Raw genomic sequence first — 18,856 nt, 5'->3', positions numbered from 1 at the left:
TACCTTTTCACACACACACACACACACACACACACACACACACACACACACAAAACAGGGGATAGGGGGGGGGCAATAATTGCAAATTCCTGACATTCCAAGGGAATTGCTAAAGCGAGATAGGGTATATACTATACCCTCCTGAAACAACTTCTCTCCGCTTCGCCCATTTGAACAATGCCATACATAAAACCATAAGTCATGTTGAAGTGAAACAGGAGGAACTCTCTTGCACTCTTGTGAAGGCCTAAGAAAACAGAAAGGGAGGCACGTGTTGCCAGTGGGGCTCGTTCAGAATGAAAAGGCTTTTTTTTTTTCCCCCAGACTTTTATTATGCAGGAAAGGGGAGAGGTCGCCTGTGGATCATCTTTCATGTGGGATAAATGTTTGGACACAATCCAGAAGTGTGTGAGAGAGAGTGAAGGAGGAGAATGGAGATCTCTGCTGCTCGCGTCAAAGTGCTCTTTTGTCTGGCATCAGAACAGGCCACAATGGGCCTCATGTTTGAAACACAAGAGCAGAGCAACCTCACACTGACAAGCTGGGGAAGAAAGCATTCGCATGATGGCTAAATGGGACTTCTGACTGTTTGTCGACTGTATGGTCTCAGACCCCCCCCCCCCCCCCCCCTCTCTAATGTAAAAATTTCAGTTAAGGGGGACCTGGGCTCCATCGGACTCTCTGGCTCTGGTCCCCACAATGCTTTTCTCCTAATGAGGGCTTGTTTTTTGTCGTGATTGTGTCCACAGAGAGATGTTGGTTTGAAGGTGACTTCATAGCCCTGTGCTTGGAAGTGAAGCATGCAGACTTTCCTAAACACAGTTGACGTTAGGTCTTTGAAGCTTTTGAAGCTGCAGCAGAGGCTTTGGCTTTGAAACACCATCTTCAATAAAGCCGGTCTGTTTCAGCCCTGCACCTGGTGGCATGAAGTGATGTCAACACCGAGCAAAAGTGTCCATTTACACATGCCCATGGTTTTTAAATGGTAAAAAGCAGTGTGCAATAGGGCTGGGGAATCGATACAGCATAGTATCGCGATATTTTGCATGGCGATATATGTATCGGTACATGCACGCCAAGTACCTATCTTTTAAAATCTCAATAATATTGTATCGTGATGACTCTGGGGAATCCCACCCCTATGTCCTTATGAGTTTTTCCTTTGGGGACACGATTTTCAGTCTAAGAATGGTAATAAATCGCAATAGACCTACTCAATCAGCATATCACAAAATGTTGAAAATCACAATATCATCTTATCATCAATCGTGAGACCACAAATATGTACAGTTGTTTTTAGATTTCACGTTTCAGCCCCTTTAGTTAAAAGCCTAAGGGCTAATAGCCTGACTGAGATATAAGGTTCACAATTTCATTTGGGCCCTTGCTGAAAAAATATGCTTCCTCCATTCCTCTCATAATTCATAATTCCAAACCAATACATTTGCTGTTTCATTCAAATTCATCCATATCACTTTTAGCATGGTAACACTTCCACATCTCATTCTGTAGATTCTTATAATAACTTTCCTATTGGAACCTGCTTGCAAGTCAGCTTTATATATATATATATATATATATATATATATATATATATATATATATATATATATATATATATATATATATATATACCGTACTGTATATATATAAAATTTACACTTAATACTGAAATCATAGATCAGAGAACAAATACCTCTGTGTCCAATGCATGTTTAATCTGTGTGTTACAAACTTCATCAGAAGAGACCGAAAAATTGCTGGAATGAACAGTTCAAGTCCATTTCTGAAGTTGAACCCATGAAAAAAAAGGCAAGTCACATTATCCAGCCACCTCTCCACCTGTGGAATGATGTAATACCAGGAGTGAGCCAAAGCCCATCTGTACAAATAATCAAGGTCCAAAGCAGGTGGTCAAAGTTTTACATAACAGAAAAAAATGACTTTATAAGCACAATGATTTCCAGCTTTCTCGACACACAGTAGAGTATCTAGACCTATACAAAAATGGAGGAAAATCTTAATAATTACATTAGAACCCATTCGGGTGACGAGATTGTACTGCAACTCATAACTTTATTTCTCTATGGTGCTTCAAAGTGCAGGATGGGCCGGGCAGATATGGGAGTACAAGTCCCTGCCACCACATGAACTGCAGACATTACAGTAGTGTTAAAAAAAACGGCATACAGACTGGCACCAGCACTGGGCCAGCTATCCTCAAAGACAACTCAAAAAAATAAATATATTAAGACTAATATGAACTAACATAACGGTTATAAAAGTTTTTGTGTGAAACCATCACAATGATTTCCTCTTCAAAGAAAGGAAATGAAAATCCTTAAGAGGAATTTGCTTAAATAAAACATTGAAAATCTGTTGAAGGTCCAAGTTTGAGTAAAAAGGAAGTATAGATTATTAAACACATACTCAAGAGGAAACACGAGCGAACAAAGACTTTTACAATTTGTAAGTACACTTTGAACACAAATAAATAATGAAAGAACAGTTAGAAGAGGGTGGGGGTGGGGGCAGCCCTCAATATTATCAACAGATGTATATTGCTCTTTATGTCAGAAGCCCCCCCCCCTCCCCCACATATACAGTAGATTCACAACATGAGCATGACTGCCTCAACCGACTACAGACCCCCAATTCGACACGTAACTAAAACTAAACTAACTGCATAGTCTCTCTCCCCCCACACTTATAACACCATTTCACCTCTGAAGACGGTAAACAACACTGAACACTTTCATCGATGTTGTGCCCAATTACGGTTACAGATTAGGCCTCGTATCGGAGCCCACACGTAGGCAGGCACAGCTTTGATCTTAAAAGGTGCATGAGAGGACATTTTTTATTTAAGTCTCAGATTTGTGCGCTGCTATCAAAAACAAAACATAAAAAAAGTGTGCTTCAGACCACTCTCAGCCACATGGACACGGCTCACTTCCTGCATTTGCTTTCCCAGATGCCCCAACATCGCTTAGCGCGCAAACAAGATCCTAAGTCATGAATCACTGACCTCAATGGTGTCAAATTCTCTGTCTTACTTCTGCGCACAATGCAATGTTGGCTTGGATCAATCATTATTCATTAATGCTGAAAAAAGGTTATTTTAGTTCTCTATTTCCAACTCATCCCCTCTCCTAAATCATCTCATTATTACAACCAAACAATGTGTGCAGTTTGCAAAATGCTGATCAGCGTTTTCATCATCACTTCATAAAGTAGCGCACTGTAAAATAATTACTGGATGCCGCAAGACACTTAAAATAAATTGTACATCCTTGTTCAACTGTTCTTATTTCTTAGATAAAATAATTTCACATGAAAAAACAACAACCCAAAAAAAACAAATAAATACAGCATTGAATACAAAATGAAACAATCTCTTTGGAAAGGAAGGCTCAAAACTGATAATATCAGGGAAATTGCGAACCGTTTGGTTGGGCGACACGACATAATCGCCTTCCAAACATAGTCAGAGGCGAGTTGACTATGTTTGCACAGTCCAGCGTTCTTGACGGGTCGGGGCTGATGAGCAGCGGGTCTCCCAAAACGGTTTGACACTTGCCTGCATTAACCATGTGAATTTTGCAGCACAACGGGAGGATGCCCCGAGAAACGTGGCGCCCCAGCACCAGCTTTCCGGAAAAACCCTGGAGAGAAAACCCCGCCGGGCACAGCGGAGTCAGGGACAGCCGCTGGAATATCCCTCTGTGCCCCACCCATGGCTGGAGACCTTTCTGTGTCACTCCATCTTTGACATCTCGTACTTTGTAGTCATGATTTCCTGGAAAATGATCGGCATAATAGATTGTATATTATTGACCAGGTCATCATGTCACCGTCAATCGCGCAGCGCTCGGATTTGTCCCTTGGCATTATTAAGCCCGTTGTAATTACTTTGTTTCCAGCTTTGGGAGAGACTTACACATGTCCACAAATCTAAACTGGCCTATCTAATGGCCCAATTATACTCCATTTTCATCCGTAAATAAGGGCGTCCGTTTCAAACGGTGTAATCGTCATTGCCCACATACTTCCATGCGTCTTTCACGTTGGTATCATGTTAAGCAATACATCCACCAGTGGGCAGTAGAGAGTCAAATGCATGAGTGTGTGTGTAGTTTTGCTCCGTTTCATGTGTATCCGTAAGCTTTCAGATGACGGACAGAAAACGGATGAAATGAACGCAGAGTACGGACAGAAGGCTCTGTCCGTCTCCGTCTTTAACGTGGAGTATAATTGGGCCTTAAGGTGAAACGAAAAACAGATAAAGCCTGTGCTGTGGATGAAGTATTAGAAGCTACTTTCACACATGAACTCTGGATTAGGTGAGGGTTGCGCCCCACTATGCCTGCCCCGGATGATACGTGAAGTGTACCCTTTCACACATGAGGCATGTTGCATTCTCACATGAGTAGCACCTCTGCAGAGTTTGTAAAGTAGAGAGGGAGAGGGGGCGGGGGCGGGGGTGGGGTTATTTGGCCATGACCACACAATGGGGAGTTGTGAAAACTAAAAATACATAATGGGCGATAACTGCCTAATAGGGGTGTCACAATATATCGTCCCACGAAATTTCGCGATAGTAAAACGTCACGATATGTATCGTTGAGATGAAATCTCATATCGTGAAAAAAAATTTTTTTTTTTTTTTTTTTTTCCAAAAATAGACAAAGAAACGTCTTTGTTTGTTGAAGTTCAATGTGTGGAAAGTAGATCAGTTGAACAAGTCTCTGAAGAGACACATGAGAAGTTATACAGGAGAGAAACCATTCAATTGAGTTTCTGGCAAAACTGTTTACTTGACAGGAAAAACTGAAGATGCATAGAAAATAGACTAAGAAAAGTCTTGTTGTTTGAGTTTGAAGAAAAACTGAAGATGCATAATGAGAATTTATACTGCTGAGAAACCTTTTAGTTCAAAGTAAATCTAAGTGACGGTGTAACTCATTCTATTTCAAGATAAGCCTTATCTCCAATCTCATGTTTTTTCTAGTTGTTATTGTAATAACAATTTCCCACAACAGCATATTTTGTATTTGTGCATTTCAAATAAAATACTACTTTTCCAGTCATATATTGTCATTATTCAAGTTTAAAAAAATATTGTTAAAATCGTATCGTATCGTATCGTTATCGTGAACCCAGTATCGTGATACGTATCGTATCGTGAACTGAGTGTATCGTGACACCCCTACTGCCTAACGTTCACGGCATATAATCGTTTGCGCATAACGTTAGTAATTAATTAAACAACCCTACAACTCACGCCCAGATGCATCGATTTCCTCGAGTCGCAAGCACTACAAACAAAACAGGTCTTTGCTATGTTCAGTCCTAAAATGCATCAAACCTACTAGAATTATACAGAATACAGGAAGCTAGACGTTTTTACCTTCAAAATAAAATAAATGTTGTATTACTTAGTAACAAAAAATCAGAATGTCGACTCACTACGGGTTAAAATTTACTTTTCGAAGAGAGCAGATATTCTTCCAGTTTATCTCCGTTCTGTATCTTTCGAAACACACACAAAAAAACATTACACGTGCATTTACTTTATTTAATTGCCATTATTGCGAAGGTTATACCCGGAAGTTTTCGTTTTATACTGCCTGACTTGACGCTACTTGGAATTTGCTGTTCTGCCATTGAATCTTCACAAACGCTGTGTAAACTTTAAATAAATACGTTAAAAATAAAGGCATGAACGCCACCAGATCCAGATACCCTACCTAGCGATGTCCAATACTGGGGAGCGGGACGACCCTCGCATCCAAAAATGCTTATTAAATGTGTGTGCTGTGCGAAGCAGACATGAAATCAGAACAGAGCCATGAGCCTTTCAATCCCCAGCAACATGTTGTCTGTCGCACACGGAGCAGGTTTGAGCTTAACCAAACGGCATGATGTGTTTTTTGCTCGCTCATTCACATCGACTATTTATATAATAATAATCTGTCACGATGGCTTTCTGTCCCTGTCCTCATGCACTCACTGAGCTGACTACTTCACGGAGCTCTGGGGGGGGGGGGGGGGGGGGGACAATCCGCTCCTGGCACTACGGCTGGGGCTACACTTCCCTCCGTCTAGGAGGAGGCTCACGGGAGCGCGCATGAGCCTCCAAAATCTGTTCACACATAGACAGCGATACGGATGGCCTCTAGATAACTCCTGAATTCCAGACATGTGTGAAAGCAGCTATAGAGAAGCAATACAATCCATACCTCATCTGAGTCTAGCAGGACTGGTAGAGCTCTGCAGTGACAGACAGGAGCAAAAGGAGAGGGATATTAGAGCATTACAGTTTACATGCACACAATATTCCACTATTGTCTCATGCCGTGTAAGGAAACACTTTGCTGGATCAATTAATATGCGATGCTTACACATCTGCAAGAGAGCTAGGAATGTTATCCTCCACCCACTTCAAGTCTTCATCCTGGACAGGTGGGAGAAACAGAAAAATGACTAAATACCGCCATCTGTTGAAATCTGTCAATTTGTGTAAAGTTGCATTTCCTCAACTCGGACTACTATATTATAAATGCAAAAAGAGTTAAAGGCCCCCAACGTGTAACTTTCTGCTGAGCAGCAGCAAAAGCGGCCTCTGCTGACACAAGTGGGTAATTACAGGATGCTAACTATGCTACTTACTTTCCTGTTTGTACATTACAGATAGCAGCCTTGTTTTACTGTTTCTGCTTGCACTCTCTACTTTGTTAACCCCTCCTGCAGTGTTTACAACTGATTCGCCGGGGGGGGGGGGGGAGGGGTAGCTCAAAATATCCCAAAAATGTTGTCGACTTGTTTTATTGAAACAAGTCCCTAATTGCACCGCTAATCAAGCCAGCGATAAACACATTTCACTTCCTATACCTACCTAGTTCACAATAAAAGCGTCCCGTTAGTTTGTCAGAGGAAAGCTTTTAATATGAAGGAGCTGTAGCAGCAAATGGAGTTAATCCAGGTTAACTTTCCTGCTCCGGGACGGCGGCTCAAAGTTACATGGTGCAGGAAACAGGTGTTCAGGGTGCAGAGTCACCATTCTCCCCATTAGAAGTCAGTGTACATCACAATTATTTAAAAGCTGTTCATATTAAAAGGTTAAAAAGTTACATATTGGGGCCTTAAGGATGCAAATAGCACAAAGTATGTGATGTAAAGCTACAGCAGAACTGTGGTGCCGTTGGGACACTGACCGGGTTTGCTGCAGGCTTCACGGTGCCATTTGTCTCACTTTTAGCTGCTCTCAACTTCATGCCGTCAGCTGTGAAGAAATGAAGCAAAAACAAACCCTCAAAAAAAAATTGAAAAAAGAATAATAATAATCAAAATCACTCCTTACAGTTTGGATAACGCAGTAACATGTCCGTGATGTGGCCATACCTAGATTTGAAGAGGCGAGGAACTCCTCAATCTCCTCGTCGTCGGAGTCATCCATGAGCGGGGTGAAAGCATACCTGGGGACAGCAACAGTGAGTGAGCCACAAAAACCACCACTAGAAAAAAAGAAAGAAAAGAGCACTGAGTCCAGCACTTGTTCGTTTTGGGGAAATTGATAAGCCTGGGTCTTTACTCGCCTTTGGTTGTTTGCAGATGGTCTCCATAAAATCATGATGACAAACAGGATGATGGAGAACAAGAACCTCCAGAAAGCATCGTCCACCCACAGCTCAATCCAATCCTTTTCGCAGGGAGTGACAAAAAAAAAAGGTCAGAAATTAAGATTCAACAATAAACTACCTTGGAAATGTAGGCCTTAATTCATATTTCCAAAGATATCCGAGACAAGAGATTGTGCCAATCGATACTCACAGACTGGCAATCTGCTAGGCGGAATTTTTTTGCCGTCCACCCCATGAAAATGATGGAAGCTGAGGAAGACAAACAAGAGGTCACAAGTGTTCTTCTCTGAAGTCAAACACCGCTGGTCCTTCTCTTCTTACTGGTTTTAAATGGCAATAATGACAAATCTCAACAATCGGCACAGCTCTTAAATTCTAATCTAATTGCAAGTGTTTCATACAACTCACCCAGGACAGCAAATATGAGTGTGTTGGTGAAATGCCTGTAGAGAGATAACTTGACAGGGTTTCTCCTGAGCTTCAGTGTCTTAATGGTTTGTGCCAGACTGATAAATATGTTCGTAGCAGTCAAGGAAAACACATGGCAGGCAATACCATTACAACCATTACATACAATGTAACAAACAGGCCCTTATAACATATGGTATGTATACATGTGTGTAATACATAATATCAATATATTACATTCATTCTTTACAATCATACCTATACAATCCACTTTATTAGGTACACCTCTCAGCGTCCTCCTCCTGAATCTCACAATGAGGCATTGATATGAAGTAAGTACGGTAGTCTGATCTCATTTTGATTTTGAACATGGTATGAATATTGCTGCCTGGTGTGTCGATTCCAAATGGTACTACAGCATCTCAAGTCTTACTGAGAAAAGTGTGGTTCACAAAAAGCACTGGCACTCCTATGGGTGAAAACACCTTGTTGATGAAAGAAGTCAGAACAGAACGGGTTGAAAGCTAAGGCAGATCCACATGATCTGAGGAAAAGAGAAAAATGTAGCCTGGTTCAACATATCCTGATCTTTCCAACAACATGATGCACCATCATCTGAAGATGGAGAGACAGTGAGGACAGTGATGACATGCACAATCCCCAAGATCACAACCCGTCAGCACATCTCTGGTGGAACGAGATGTTCACAGAGAGAACATGCTGCTGTAAAAGATCTACCCAGGCCTAGCTAGGTGTACCTAATAAAGTGGATAACTGCATTTATATATACATGTATCAAATCAAAAAAAGGTAAAAAAAAAAAAAAAAAAAAAAGGTAAAAAAAATCATTCTGTATAAAATTGCTTTAAGCCTTTTAGCAGGAGCACCTGTAAAAGCTGGTGGGTTGGCATGCACACTGCACGGCCTCTATAGAGAGGCAAAGTGGAACGTCACTTCCTGCTTCAGCACTGTACCAGAGATTTTCATCTGCCATTTATTTTCCCATAGACATTTCGTAAAATGCTTATAAAAATAGTTTTACTCGTTCAAACCAAACGGTACAGACATATTTAGAAACAGGAGGGATCGCATGACATTTAACTCGGACCAAAACGTAAAAAAGTTTAAAGAAAATATTCTTTCTGTGTTGTTTTTTAAGTTTTGGTCTGAGTGAAATGTTCTACGGTCTCTCCCGATTCTAAATATAGCTGAACCATTTGGTTTGATGAAGTAAAACTATTTTTATAAGCATTTTATGAAATGTCTATGGGAAAATAAATAGCGTAAGAAAATCTCTGGTACAGTGCTGAAGCAGGAAGTGACGTTCACTTTGCCTCTCTATAGGAATCAATCCACTACACCCAATTCAGACCAAGAGCATCCATCAGTGACAAAGTAGCAAGATTTAAATCCTACCACTAGTGAGACAAACTTAGTGATGATTTTTTAATGCTACATAAATCATATTTGTCAGATTACTGCTTCATACACGGGACAGTATTTCCTCATGTCTTATCTGCCAACCTGCATTTTAAACACCCTATCACTGCTAACGTTTTGGGGGAGAAACGCAAACATGCTTCTCTTGGTCTACTTTGGGGGCGTGACTGAAGGAGGTGAGGGGGGCAGAGGAGAGACCCAACACAGGGAAAGGTAACGGGGTACACCAAAGGATATCCACCAGCATAGAGAGGAGTCAAGCAGAGCCAGGGGAATGTTGGCTAGCAGGGCCAAGTCAGTGTCTTTCGCCTGAGAAGTGAGACCAGAGCAGGACCGGAGGAGACAACACACACAGGACAAAGACGAGATGTAGAGAAACCACAAAGAGAAAGAGAGAGAGTGAGATTCACAACCTTTCACCAGAGAGCAAAAGATCACCCGAAGCAAACGGCGAGAAGAACACCAGCTCCAGTTCTTACGATCACCGAGCTCAGTTAAATAACAAATGTGTTCCGATTTGTTATTATGAAATTAGAATAATCACAGACGGTGGGGAGATTTATTTGGGCTAACTGGTGTGATGTTGACAAGTAATAATGGAAGGATATGAACCAGATGGTGCAGGAGTCAATCACAGCCAGAGCGATGGCTGTGATGAGAGCGGGGCCATTGTCCTGAACCTTCAGTGAATGGACACCCACATCAAAAAAACACAAATCAGAATCTGGAAGTACATTGCCCCCTCAGCTTTATCACTCCAAACCATAGGACTTTTTCCATACTCAAACTTTGGATGACATCAGGTTATGATGAATCTTTAAAAAAGGTTAAAGCCCCATTCCGCAACTTTTCCAAGTTTCGCTATTGGGGAAACTGCAATAGTATCGGTATCGATATTGCCGTTCAAAGTCAACAAAACACAGCGCCAGATAAAGCTCTATGTACATGTTGTGACATCGGGTACTCACTCACCACCACGTGATGAAATAATAATCCATAGTTACGTGAACGTCATTTTCGTAGCAAATCGGCACCGAGTTACTTCCTTGTTTTCCTGAACACAGCGCTTCAGCTGTACACAGAGCATGCGCAGTATCGTATGCCGCACACGCTGCCTCCGGGACGGCGGGACAAAAATTCTTAGTGCCAGGAGAGGCCTTTGGAGGGCAGTGTGGGACTTAGAATTAGAATACACTGGACCATATTCAATGACTAAAAAGCTGTTATATTAAGGTGAAAAAGTTACTGATTGGGGCTTTAAAATAAACTATATGACATTTTTTGACTGACAATAATGCATTTAATAGGAGATGTAAACCACTTCTCACCCCAGTAATCCTCAGGATACCTTCAATGCTAGCGAAGCCAAAGTAGAGGACACCAAGCCCCACCACTCTGTGCATCACTATCCCTAGGCGAGGCCTGGAAGGGAATCATGGACGCAAAGAAGAAAATGAGACAGTCGATTGCCTGATCTTCAGATTATAGTTGACTTGAAGGCTTTTCATAAATGCCATTCGTTAACAAGTAGGCGTGTCTACAGGTGAGGCGTGTTGACGTACTTGACGATGCCGTAACCCAGGCTGACGATGATGACGAGCAATCGAGCCAAGGTTCTCTTGAGGGCAGAGACCAACTCAGCGAAGATCAACAAGCTTTGAGCTAAAGACAACAGAGACAGGAGGGAAATTACACTTATTAAAAAACACAAACATCTTCCCATCTCACATGAGGCAGACAAAAAGCATTCTTAGGGGCCATTCAGACCAAAAGCGTTTTTGGAGCTGCCAGCGTCTTTCTGCAATTAATTCTCTATGTAAGGACGCACTAGAGGTGGTCCTCTTCTAATGAACGCACCTGGTGGCTGGTGGCGTCTGTTGTTTTTGGAGGAGCGCTGTGGGCGTTTTAAAGCTGAAAAAAGTTGAACATTAGAGGAAAAACGCCCTGATCGTCTTTTTCACTCCACCTACCTTTTCTCCTCCCGAGGGATTTTCAACCTCGGCTGCTGCCAGAATTGGCAATAATCTGGCTTTCGTGTTGACAGTGAACAACATCAAACAGACAAAACCAGCTGGCTACCGTCCTTGTGGTCGTTGTGTTCTGATCTGTACTGCACGCAACTACAGGGGGAAACAAACGAAGCACAAAAAAAAACGCTCCGTGCGCTGTGTTTTGTGCACAACGGAAGCGCTCTCAACATGATTTTCATAGCGTTCTGACTGAAAAAAACACTTTTGGTGTGAATGTCCCCTTGTAACGCTGAGGGCTAATTGGGTAGCTGTATTAGCACTCACAGGCAGCGCCGACGCTATTGGTGTTTTCATACTCGGCGCAGAAGACGGCCTTCTCCACCATGCCCAGGAAGATGACTCCTGCGATCCAGAACTGGATCCTCAGCAGGTCCTTCCAGTAGCAGGCGGCCCAGATGAACCACAGCAGGGCGTACAGGATGTACACGATGCACATCACCATGTAGAACTGCAGACAGGGAAGAAGGGATTCAACGGTGCGTAAAACACATCACACATAGAAGCCTTTCTCCTTTATGAGTCTGATTGAGATTGAAATTTGGGGACGCGCGATGATATCGGCACGTCATCGGTATCGGCCGATAAAGGCTTAAAATAAAATATCGACATCGGCCCAAAACGAACATGTCTGCCGATATGACAGGCCGATAAAGTGATTTTTGATGATGATTTTTCCCAGTGAATGTCTACATTTTGAAAAGCATTGGATTCATGTCTGAGTATACTAGTGGGTCAACATGATAAGAGTAGATAATAATGGGTTAATTCCACTACACCAGACTTGACACCTAATTTCTCTAAATTAGGTGGCGGAAAATGCATATATGCATATATCGGTGATAAGAGTTGGAAAATATCAGCAAAAAATCCAATATCGTGCATCTGCAAACCCTAACATGACGACTTTTAAGACCTTTGACAAACCCAAAATCATGATGAATAAACATTTCATGAAAAGAATGGCTAATAGTTTCTGACACAAATCAGTAGCCTTGTTCACCTGAATGACACAGTTTCTTTTTTCAACACAGCACATTACAGTGGCTAAAACATTTGATGAGTCTTACAATCATTACTTACAATCATGAGAGGCCATTCTGTGACAGAAATGAAGCCATGGCTGCCTTTCATCACAACATTAACTGAAAAAGAAAGAAAGAAATGTATCCAAATATTAACATTATGAACAGAGCAGAATAATAAAGGCAGTACATGTCCCTCCGTGTCAGTTAAAACGAGCTCACCTGTTAAATTCCAGTTGGCCTCTTGTTTATTGGACATGATCTTAACGACGAGCAGGTAAGGCCCGTCCTTCCATGTGGTGGCTATAACATGGTCTTTGAGCTTCACACTGCTGTCCTTTATGGCACTGCTGTCGCTCTTATACTCCTCGGAAATCCATCTGGTCAGATTTTCATCCTGCAGCGTCACAAAAATATAGTTTACAAACCCACATTCTATCCAATGCCATCTACAAACTATGCTTTTAAATTCCTTAAAGGGCCAGTTCACCCTAAAATCCAAAATACATAGTTTTCCTCTCACCTGTGGTGCTATTTATCCACCTAGATCGTTTTGTGTTAGTTGCCTGAGTTTTGGAGATATCAGCCCGAGAGATTTCTGCCTGCTCTCAAACACAATGGAACTGGATGGCACTCGGCTTCTGGTGGTCGAAGTGACAAAAACATACATTTGAAAAACTCAACAGCAATGTCTCTTTCCAGAAATCATGACCCGGTTATTCAAGATAATCCACAAACCTTGTTGTGTGCAGTTTCATGTAGGAACTATTTGCTTTAGACTGAACTACATGAAACTGCTCACAACTAGGTCTGCGTTATCTTGGGTAACCGGGTCATTATTTCTGGAAAGGGACATTGCTGTTGTGTTTTTCAAATGTATGTTTTTTCCGTTTTGAGCACCACAAGCCGAGTGCCATCCAGTTCCATTGTGTTGTAGAAAAGGCAGAAATCTCTACGCCTGATATCTCCAAAACTCAGCAACTCACACCAAAACGATGTAGATGGATAAATAGCACTACATGTAAGAGGAAAAACATGTAATTTTGGATTTTAGGGTGAGCTGTCCCTTTAAGGACTAAGAAAACAGAAAGCATTTAATGTTAATAAGGGCACATATAAAACTACCGGTACACAAAAGTCTATTTCAGAAGATTAATCCTATTTTGTGAGCAAGTTAAAGACATACTGGCTGATGATGGCTGTCCTGTTATTTCTCTGAACTCACTACCACCATGCTATCAAAATCAAAAGGCCATTTTTCTTTGCTTTTCTTACTTGCACTGCGCCCTCCACAGGTGGAGCAACTGGACGTGGAACTGCCTTCGCTTTCTGGAAAAACACACAAGAGTTGTCAAATGCAGACGGGTATAAAATGCCATCATCCGAGTGGGGGACAACTTTGAGAAGAATAATGTAACAAGATTAACTCTTACATTGAGCATGGCAAACGTGCTCAGGTCGTTGTGGCAAGGCAAGGGCTTGTGCATGTGTTCGATGTACTCTCCGTGTCCAAGTGGGTTGGGATCCAGGCTATCCCCACGACTCAACGGTGTTCGCTCGTACATCTCCTAAGCACAACGACGACAGGCACGACTCAGACCATCTCTCCATGTCAACAACAACAGGCTCAGTTTGATTCATAAAGAACCAGGCCTTATGAATATGAATGTGCTGCTGTACTTACCTCGATATTATTGAATTCGTTGTGACAGGGGTAGAATTTTAAATACCAGTGAATGGTGAACGTGACCTCTTCGGGGCAGTTAAAGGAGCTGACTGAAAGATGAAGACGAAAGTGATGATAAACAGGAGAAAAATGCATGCATTTCATGCATGGATCTTATTCAATCCAATCCACACACTGACGTTTTCCATGTCCTACCTTCCAATTTAATGTCAGTGTCTTTATACATCGATTTCCTTAAAAGCAATGGTCTTGAGGTCTGTGGAAGAGTCAAAACAAATCATGTATGTGAGTAATGGAGGGGGGGGGGGCAGACATGAAAACCAAAACCTTTAGACCCAGGCAGCTCACCTTACACTGCAACTGGATATGGAGGAGGGTACAATCACAGTGGGAAACTGAAACTTTCCTTAAATTATTGATAGTCAGCTAGTCACTGAGGCAACCCTGCTGGGGATATAATTCCGTGGGTGGAAAGGTTTTCCTGCGCGCACTGGGTGGGGTGGAGGGGGGCTCCGGTGTGTCTCGGCCCAGCCTTCGCTCTCACGCCTTATGGGTGTGGGGGGCGTGGGACGGGGTGGGGCGCATCGGTGTTCTCCATCATTGGTCGAGGGATGCCAGTAGGTCAGAATAGTTTAGGCTAGGCTATAGATTAGCTACAGCCTAACTGTAGGCTGTGTAGAGTGGCTAGACCAGAGGATTACAAAGTCTGAGACCATGGAATCATGTTCTGCTCGCTCTCCTCTTCCCCCTTCCCCTGCTCTCGTCCTACCTCACCCACCTCCTCCCTTTCCCTGCTCTCTCGTGCCCCACATTCCCTCTCCCGCTTCTCTGTCTCTCTCTATCACATGATTATTCAATCATGTTATTATTATTACTGTAACCGTTATTGTTGTGTCAGCTAGATTTAGCTAGACATTCTCTGTGAAGCCCTCTGAGACATCCTTGTGAAATATAGGACTACACAAATCAACTTGACTTGAGTTGATAAATGTTACCTACTTCTCCTCTAGGCTCAAACCAAGCCCAGGTGTATAATGCCTATGTTATAACGATGAACACCACACAGTGCAGGGGCTTCATCGTATTTACTGACGGTGTGCCAACTTTCCTGCTTCAGCTATGTACAGTATTCATGAAGTGAACAGTGATGATGTGTTGGAATGGAATTCCCACCTCCAAGCTTGGTGACACGTAACCCCACCGGTCACAATAGTGGCCGTAAATAACTTTTTCAGTTATAAGGCTCTAAAAATGTTAATGAATGATGTATCAATGCATTTCCAGCAAATATTGAAAGAATAAAGGGTCTCAAAGCAAGATGTGCAGTGTCACATGTTTTTAGTGTAAATTGTCACATGACCAGAGCTGTTTATTTGCGAAGACCTTGGCTGCATCAAAAGCTCACATTTACATAAGTTATGTTTAGTAGCATGTTAGATATAACGTGTCAAAAAAAACTAAGCTTACATTTGAAAATTCAACCAAAATCAGTCCACATGTGATTTTCTTTTTCCAATTTCCTGGGAGCAGACAGACTGAAAAGACTTACTGTTAAAAAGCAGAGTGCCCTCTAGTGGGATTTTTTTTAGCATGGCATAACTCAACCAAGTGGTAGAGATGCCTCAATAAGGATGAGTTAAGTTCGGCACATTTTTCAATAAGAAATAGTGACTTAAAATGGCTCTACCAAATGGTTGAGCAAACTATTAAAGGGTTAAATGGGTTAACCATGAAGGAGACCTGCATTCATCTTGTAAACGGGATAGAGGGGCCGGTGGGGCTTCAATGAGTAACGTTAGAGGTGATCTTAAAGTCGAACTGAACCCGTTCGTCACGTGCATATGAGTCCGTTTCAGACTGAAAACATAGTTTGTCGAAGATGACAGGTTTAGAGGTGGGTCATAGTATCATGTCGATGATTTTATGTGACAATTCTGGGGACTGGATTGGGCTTTGGTCAATCCTGGCGTGTTCCGCCTCCAAATCGAGTGGGATTTAGTGTGTTGTGGCGCTCCCCTCGGGAAGAGCCTGGTGACGCGGCTGAGTGGAGCTCAGCGAGCCGCAGGCAGCCAGCTGCCTTCGTGTTGCCGAGCGGAGAGTGCAGCCTGTCGGCCTGGAATCTCCGAAGTGCGACCCCTGACAACCAAGCTCTCGGATGCGTGCGCCATTATCGCTGCTGTAAATACGATATCCCTGGAATGCACGTTTTAGTTTATGGGATAGGAATTCTGCCAGATGACAGGCACTAGGCGCCATTTTCCCCTTCATTTGGAAGAGAAAATTATCCTGAAATGAAGATTTGATTGACAGCTGCCATGTCGTGATATGATTGGTTGAAATGGGGTAGAAATGTGATAGTACTAGGTGACATCAGCAAACTGTAAATTACTGTTATCAATGAAATCTTGAAAAATGAACTTTTGATGTGAAAATGTGTGAAAAACGAAAGAAATTAGACTTTTGTGATTTTGTTTGCATACATTATTAAATAGGTGCACTGCATACCCAGGTATTTGAACTAAAAGAAAATAAGTCATTTTTGGGTTCAGCTCGACTTTAATGTTATTAGGGAGCAGGGTGCAGACTGAGGACAAGCTAACTACATTATAGCAATATAACCTGACAAAGGCATTATGGCTAACTTTAGCTAGTTAGCCAACTGCTAACCAAGGCTAACGTTAACTAACAACACATTGCTCTATCGTAGGGCACACCTTGTGTTAGCCGGGGTCTCTCACAGCTGGCACTCAAGTCCTTACTTTAAATAACCAAGAGTTGCCAGATAGGGCTAACACTACAGGACAACATACAGTAGCTAGCTTGCATAACTAGGTTGGCTAGCTAAGCTAGGCTAACCCAAGCTGCTGTTATCAAGTGTTTTCAGTACGCTACTCACATTTACAACTGTAATGCTCCACATCCCCGTCTCCGGTGCTGCTATAACCACATTCACGTTGCTTAGTAAAACTGCTGTCAGGATGTGAATTATCCATGGACAGAAAACTATTTTGGTCGGACAGCTGTACGTCCTCCTAACAGAAGCAGCCATGTTTACTGCTTGATGCTGAGGCTTTGGAGGCGCAGTGAAGGCAACACCTGTGGACGAGAAATGCCACTCTGTCAGTTGTCAAGAACCGGCTGCAAGCAAGTGCGGAAGTACTGTAGTTCCGATCCCCCGGTGCCATTTATCCATCTGTGCTGCTGGAATCTAGATCGCTTTGTGAATAGCTTATGTAAAACATGCCATATTTCATTTATTATGTAACATTATAGATATATGCCCCCCTTTATGGCGATAATTCCACTCATGTTTGAATACAGGGGTGTGGGGATCACTGCACAAATCCGTTGGGTAGCAGTCTTAAACACTACAGATCACTGGTAAACATGAGACTGGTATTTGTGAATAATGCAATATGTAGAAAAGTAGAACATGTAATGATTGATTGTCCTCACCAGTGTTGGGCAAATTCTTTTCAAAAAGATACATATTTATTACACTTAACAGTTCAAATATACAAGTTATAAAACAGTATAATAAAACAGTATAAAACAGTTATACATGTTATAAAACAGTATAATTTTTCAAATATAAAGATAGTAAAAAAAAAAAGACTAGACAAAATATTTTTTCAAAAAATAAGCTAATATTACTAAATACTTTCAACTTCCAAAAAGATACATATTTATTATACAGTTAACAGTTGTTCAAATATAGTTATAAAAAAGTTATACGTTTTTAAAGATAGTAAAAAAACACACTAGACAAAATAAATTTTCAAAAACAAGCTAATATTAGTTATAATGAGAACATAGGTAACATAAGGTTTTCAGATAAGCATTAATTTATGCTGTTTTAACTTAAAAAAAAAGGATAAAGACATTCAAAATCCAGGAATACGGTATTTACAAAAACTTTTTTTTTTTTTTTTTTTTACTTTTATAATGGGTACCAATGAGTACCAAAACATGTCAGTATAAGGAGGTCATGTGCAACTACAGTTAGCACTGCCCAACTCATTTTCTCTGGCTGGGGGGCTGTAGCATCTCCTGGAAACTGACGGGAAACACGGGACGTCCTGTGGGAGCAAAGACACATTAAAGCACACTAACATGAAGCCCAGGCAGTTACATGTATCTATCTTTGGTCTCAGACATGCAGCGAAGTCTGTTCAGTTTGGCAAAAATATATGAATGAAATGTCCAAGCTTTCACACTGCCTGCAGAAGCATGCATCTGACATCTTGCTCAGAAAAGCTCAATCATAAATGCACAGATTTAACCAGTCACTCACACACAATATGACAATATATCTCCTCATGATAAGATGTCTTGGTATCTGCTTCATGCAACAAACAAGACTAAATCCACAGCCCCTCATGAACAATTGCCTGCATCAGATCATTCTCAAACCCTGCGCCTCAACCATCACTGACCTTCATCTGGTCCTCCAGCATGGCCCTTGAGGCCAAAGAGTCTGGTGCGATTATGTGTGCCAAGGTGTGTGCCTCACTCGGCATCGTCTCCTTCCGGAACAGCAGGTTGTTCAGCCTGGTGTGTCCATCGTGGCGGCGACAGAGAGGATCGCAGCCCTCATGCCTCAGCGACGCGCCTCTTTCATCTAGG

The 18,856-nt window shown here is 41.9% G+C and overlaps 1 protein-coding gene across 1 annotated transcript; it reads right to left on the bottom strand.

Moving 5' to 3' along the window:
- Nucleotides 1-1,706: 1,706 nt before the first annotated feature.
- On the bottom strand, nt 1,707-17,258 carry tmem87b (transmembrane protein 87B). The gene is made up of 19 exons (XM_083658537.1): nt 17,127-17,258; nt 14,426-14,486; nt 14,228-14,319; nt 13,977-14,111; nt 13,819-13,872; nt 12,766-12,940; nt 12,602-12,663; nt 11,786-11,969; nt 11,054-11,153; nt 10,820-10,913; nt 10,104-10,171; nt 8,052-8,164; nt 7,834-7,892; nt 7,599-7,702; nt 7,405-7,478; nt 7,218-7,285; nt 6,405-6,457; nt 6,243-6,273; nt 1,707-3,799 (listed from the first exon to the last, which is right to left on the bottom strand). The coding sequence occupies exons 1-19, from the start codon at nt 17,148-17,150 to the stop codon at nt 3,758-3,760; spliced, it is 1,593 nt and encodes a 530-aa protein (XP_083514663.1). The 5' UTR covers nt 17,151-17,258; the 3' UTR covers nt 1,707-3,757.
- Nucleotides 17,259-18,856: the final 1,598 nt, after the last annotated feature.

Source organism: Poromitra crassiceps (assembly GCF_964638095.1).
Source record: "Poromitra crassiceps genome assembly, chromosome: 22".
NCBI classification, from domain to species: domain Eukaryota; kingdom Metazoa; phylum Chordata; class Actinopteri; order Beryciformes; family Melamphaidae; genus Poromitra; species Poromitra crassiceps.
This window is presented reverse-complemented; position numbering and strand designations above follow the sequence as displayed.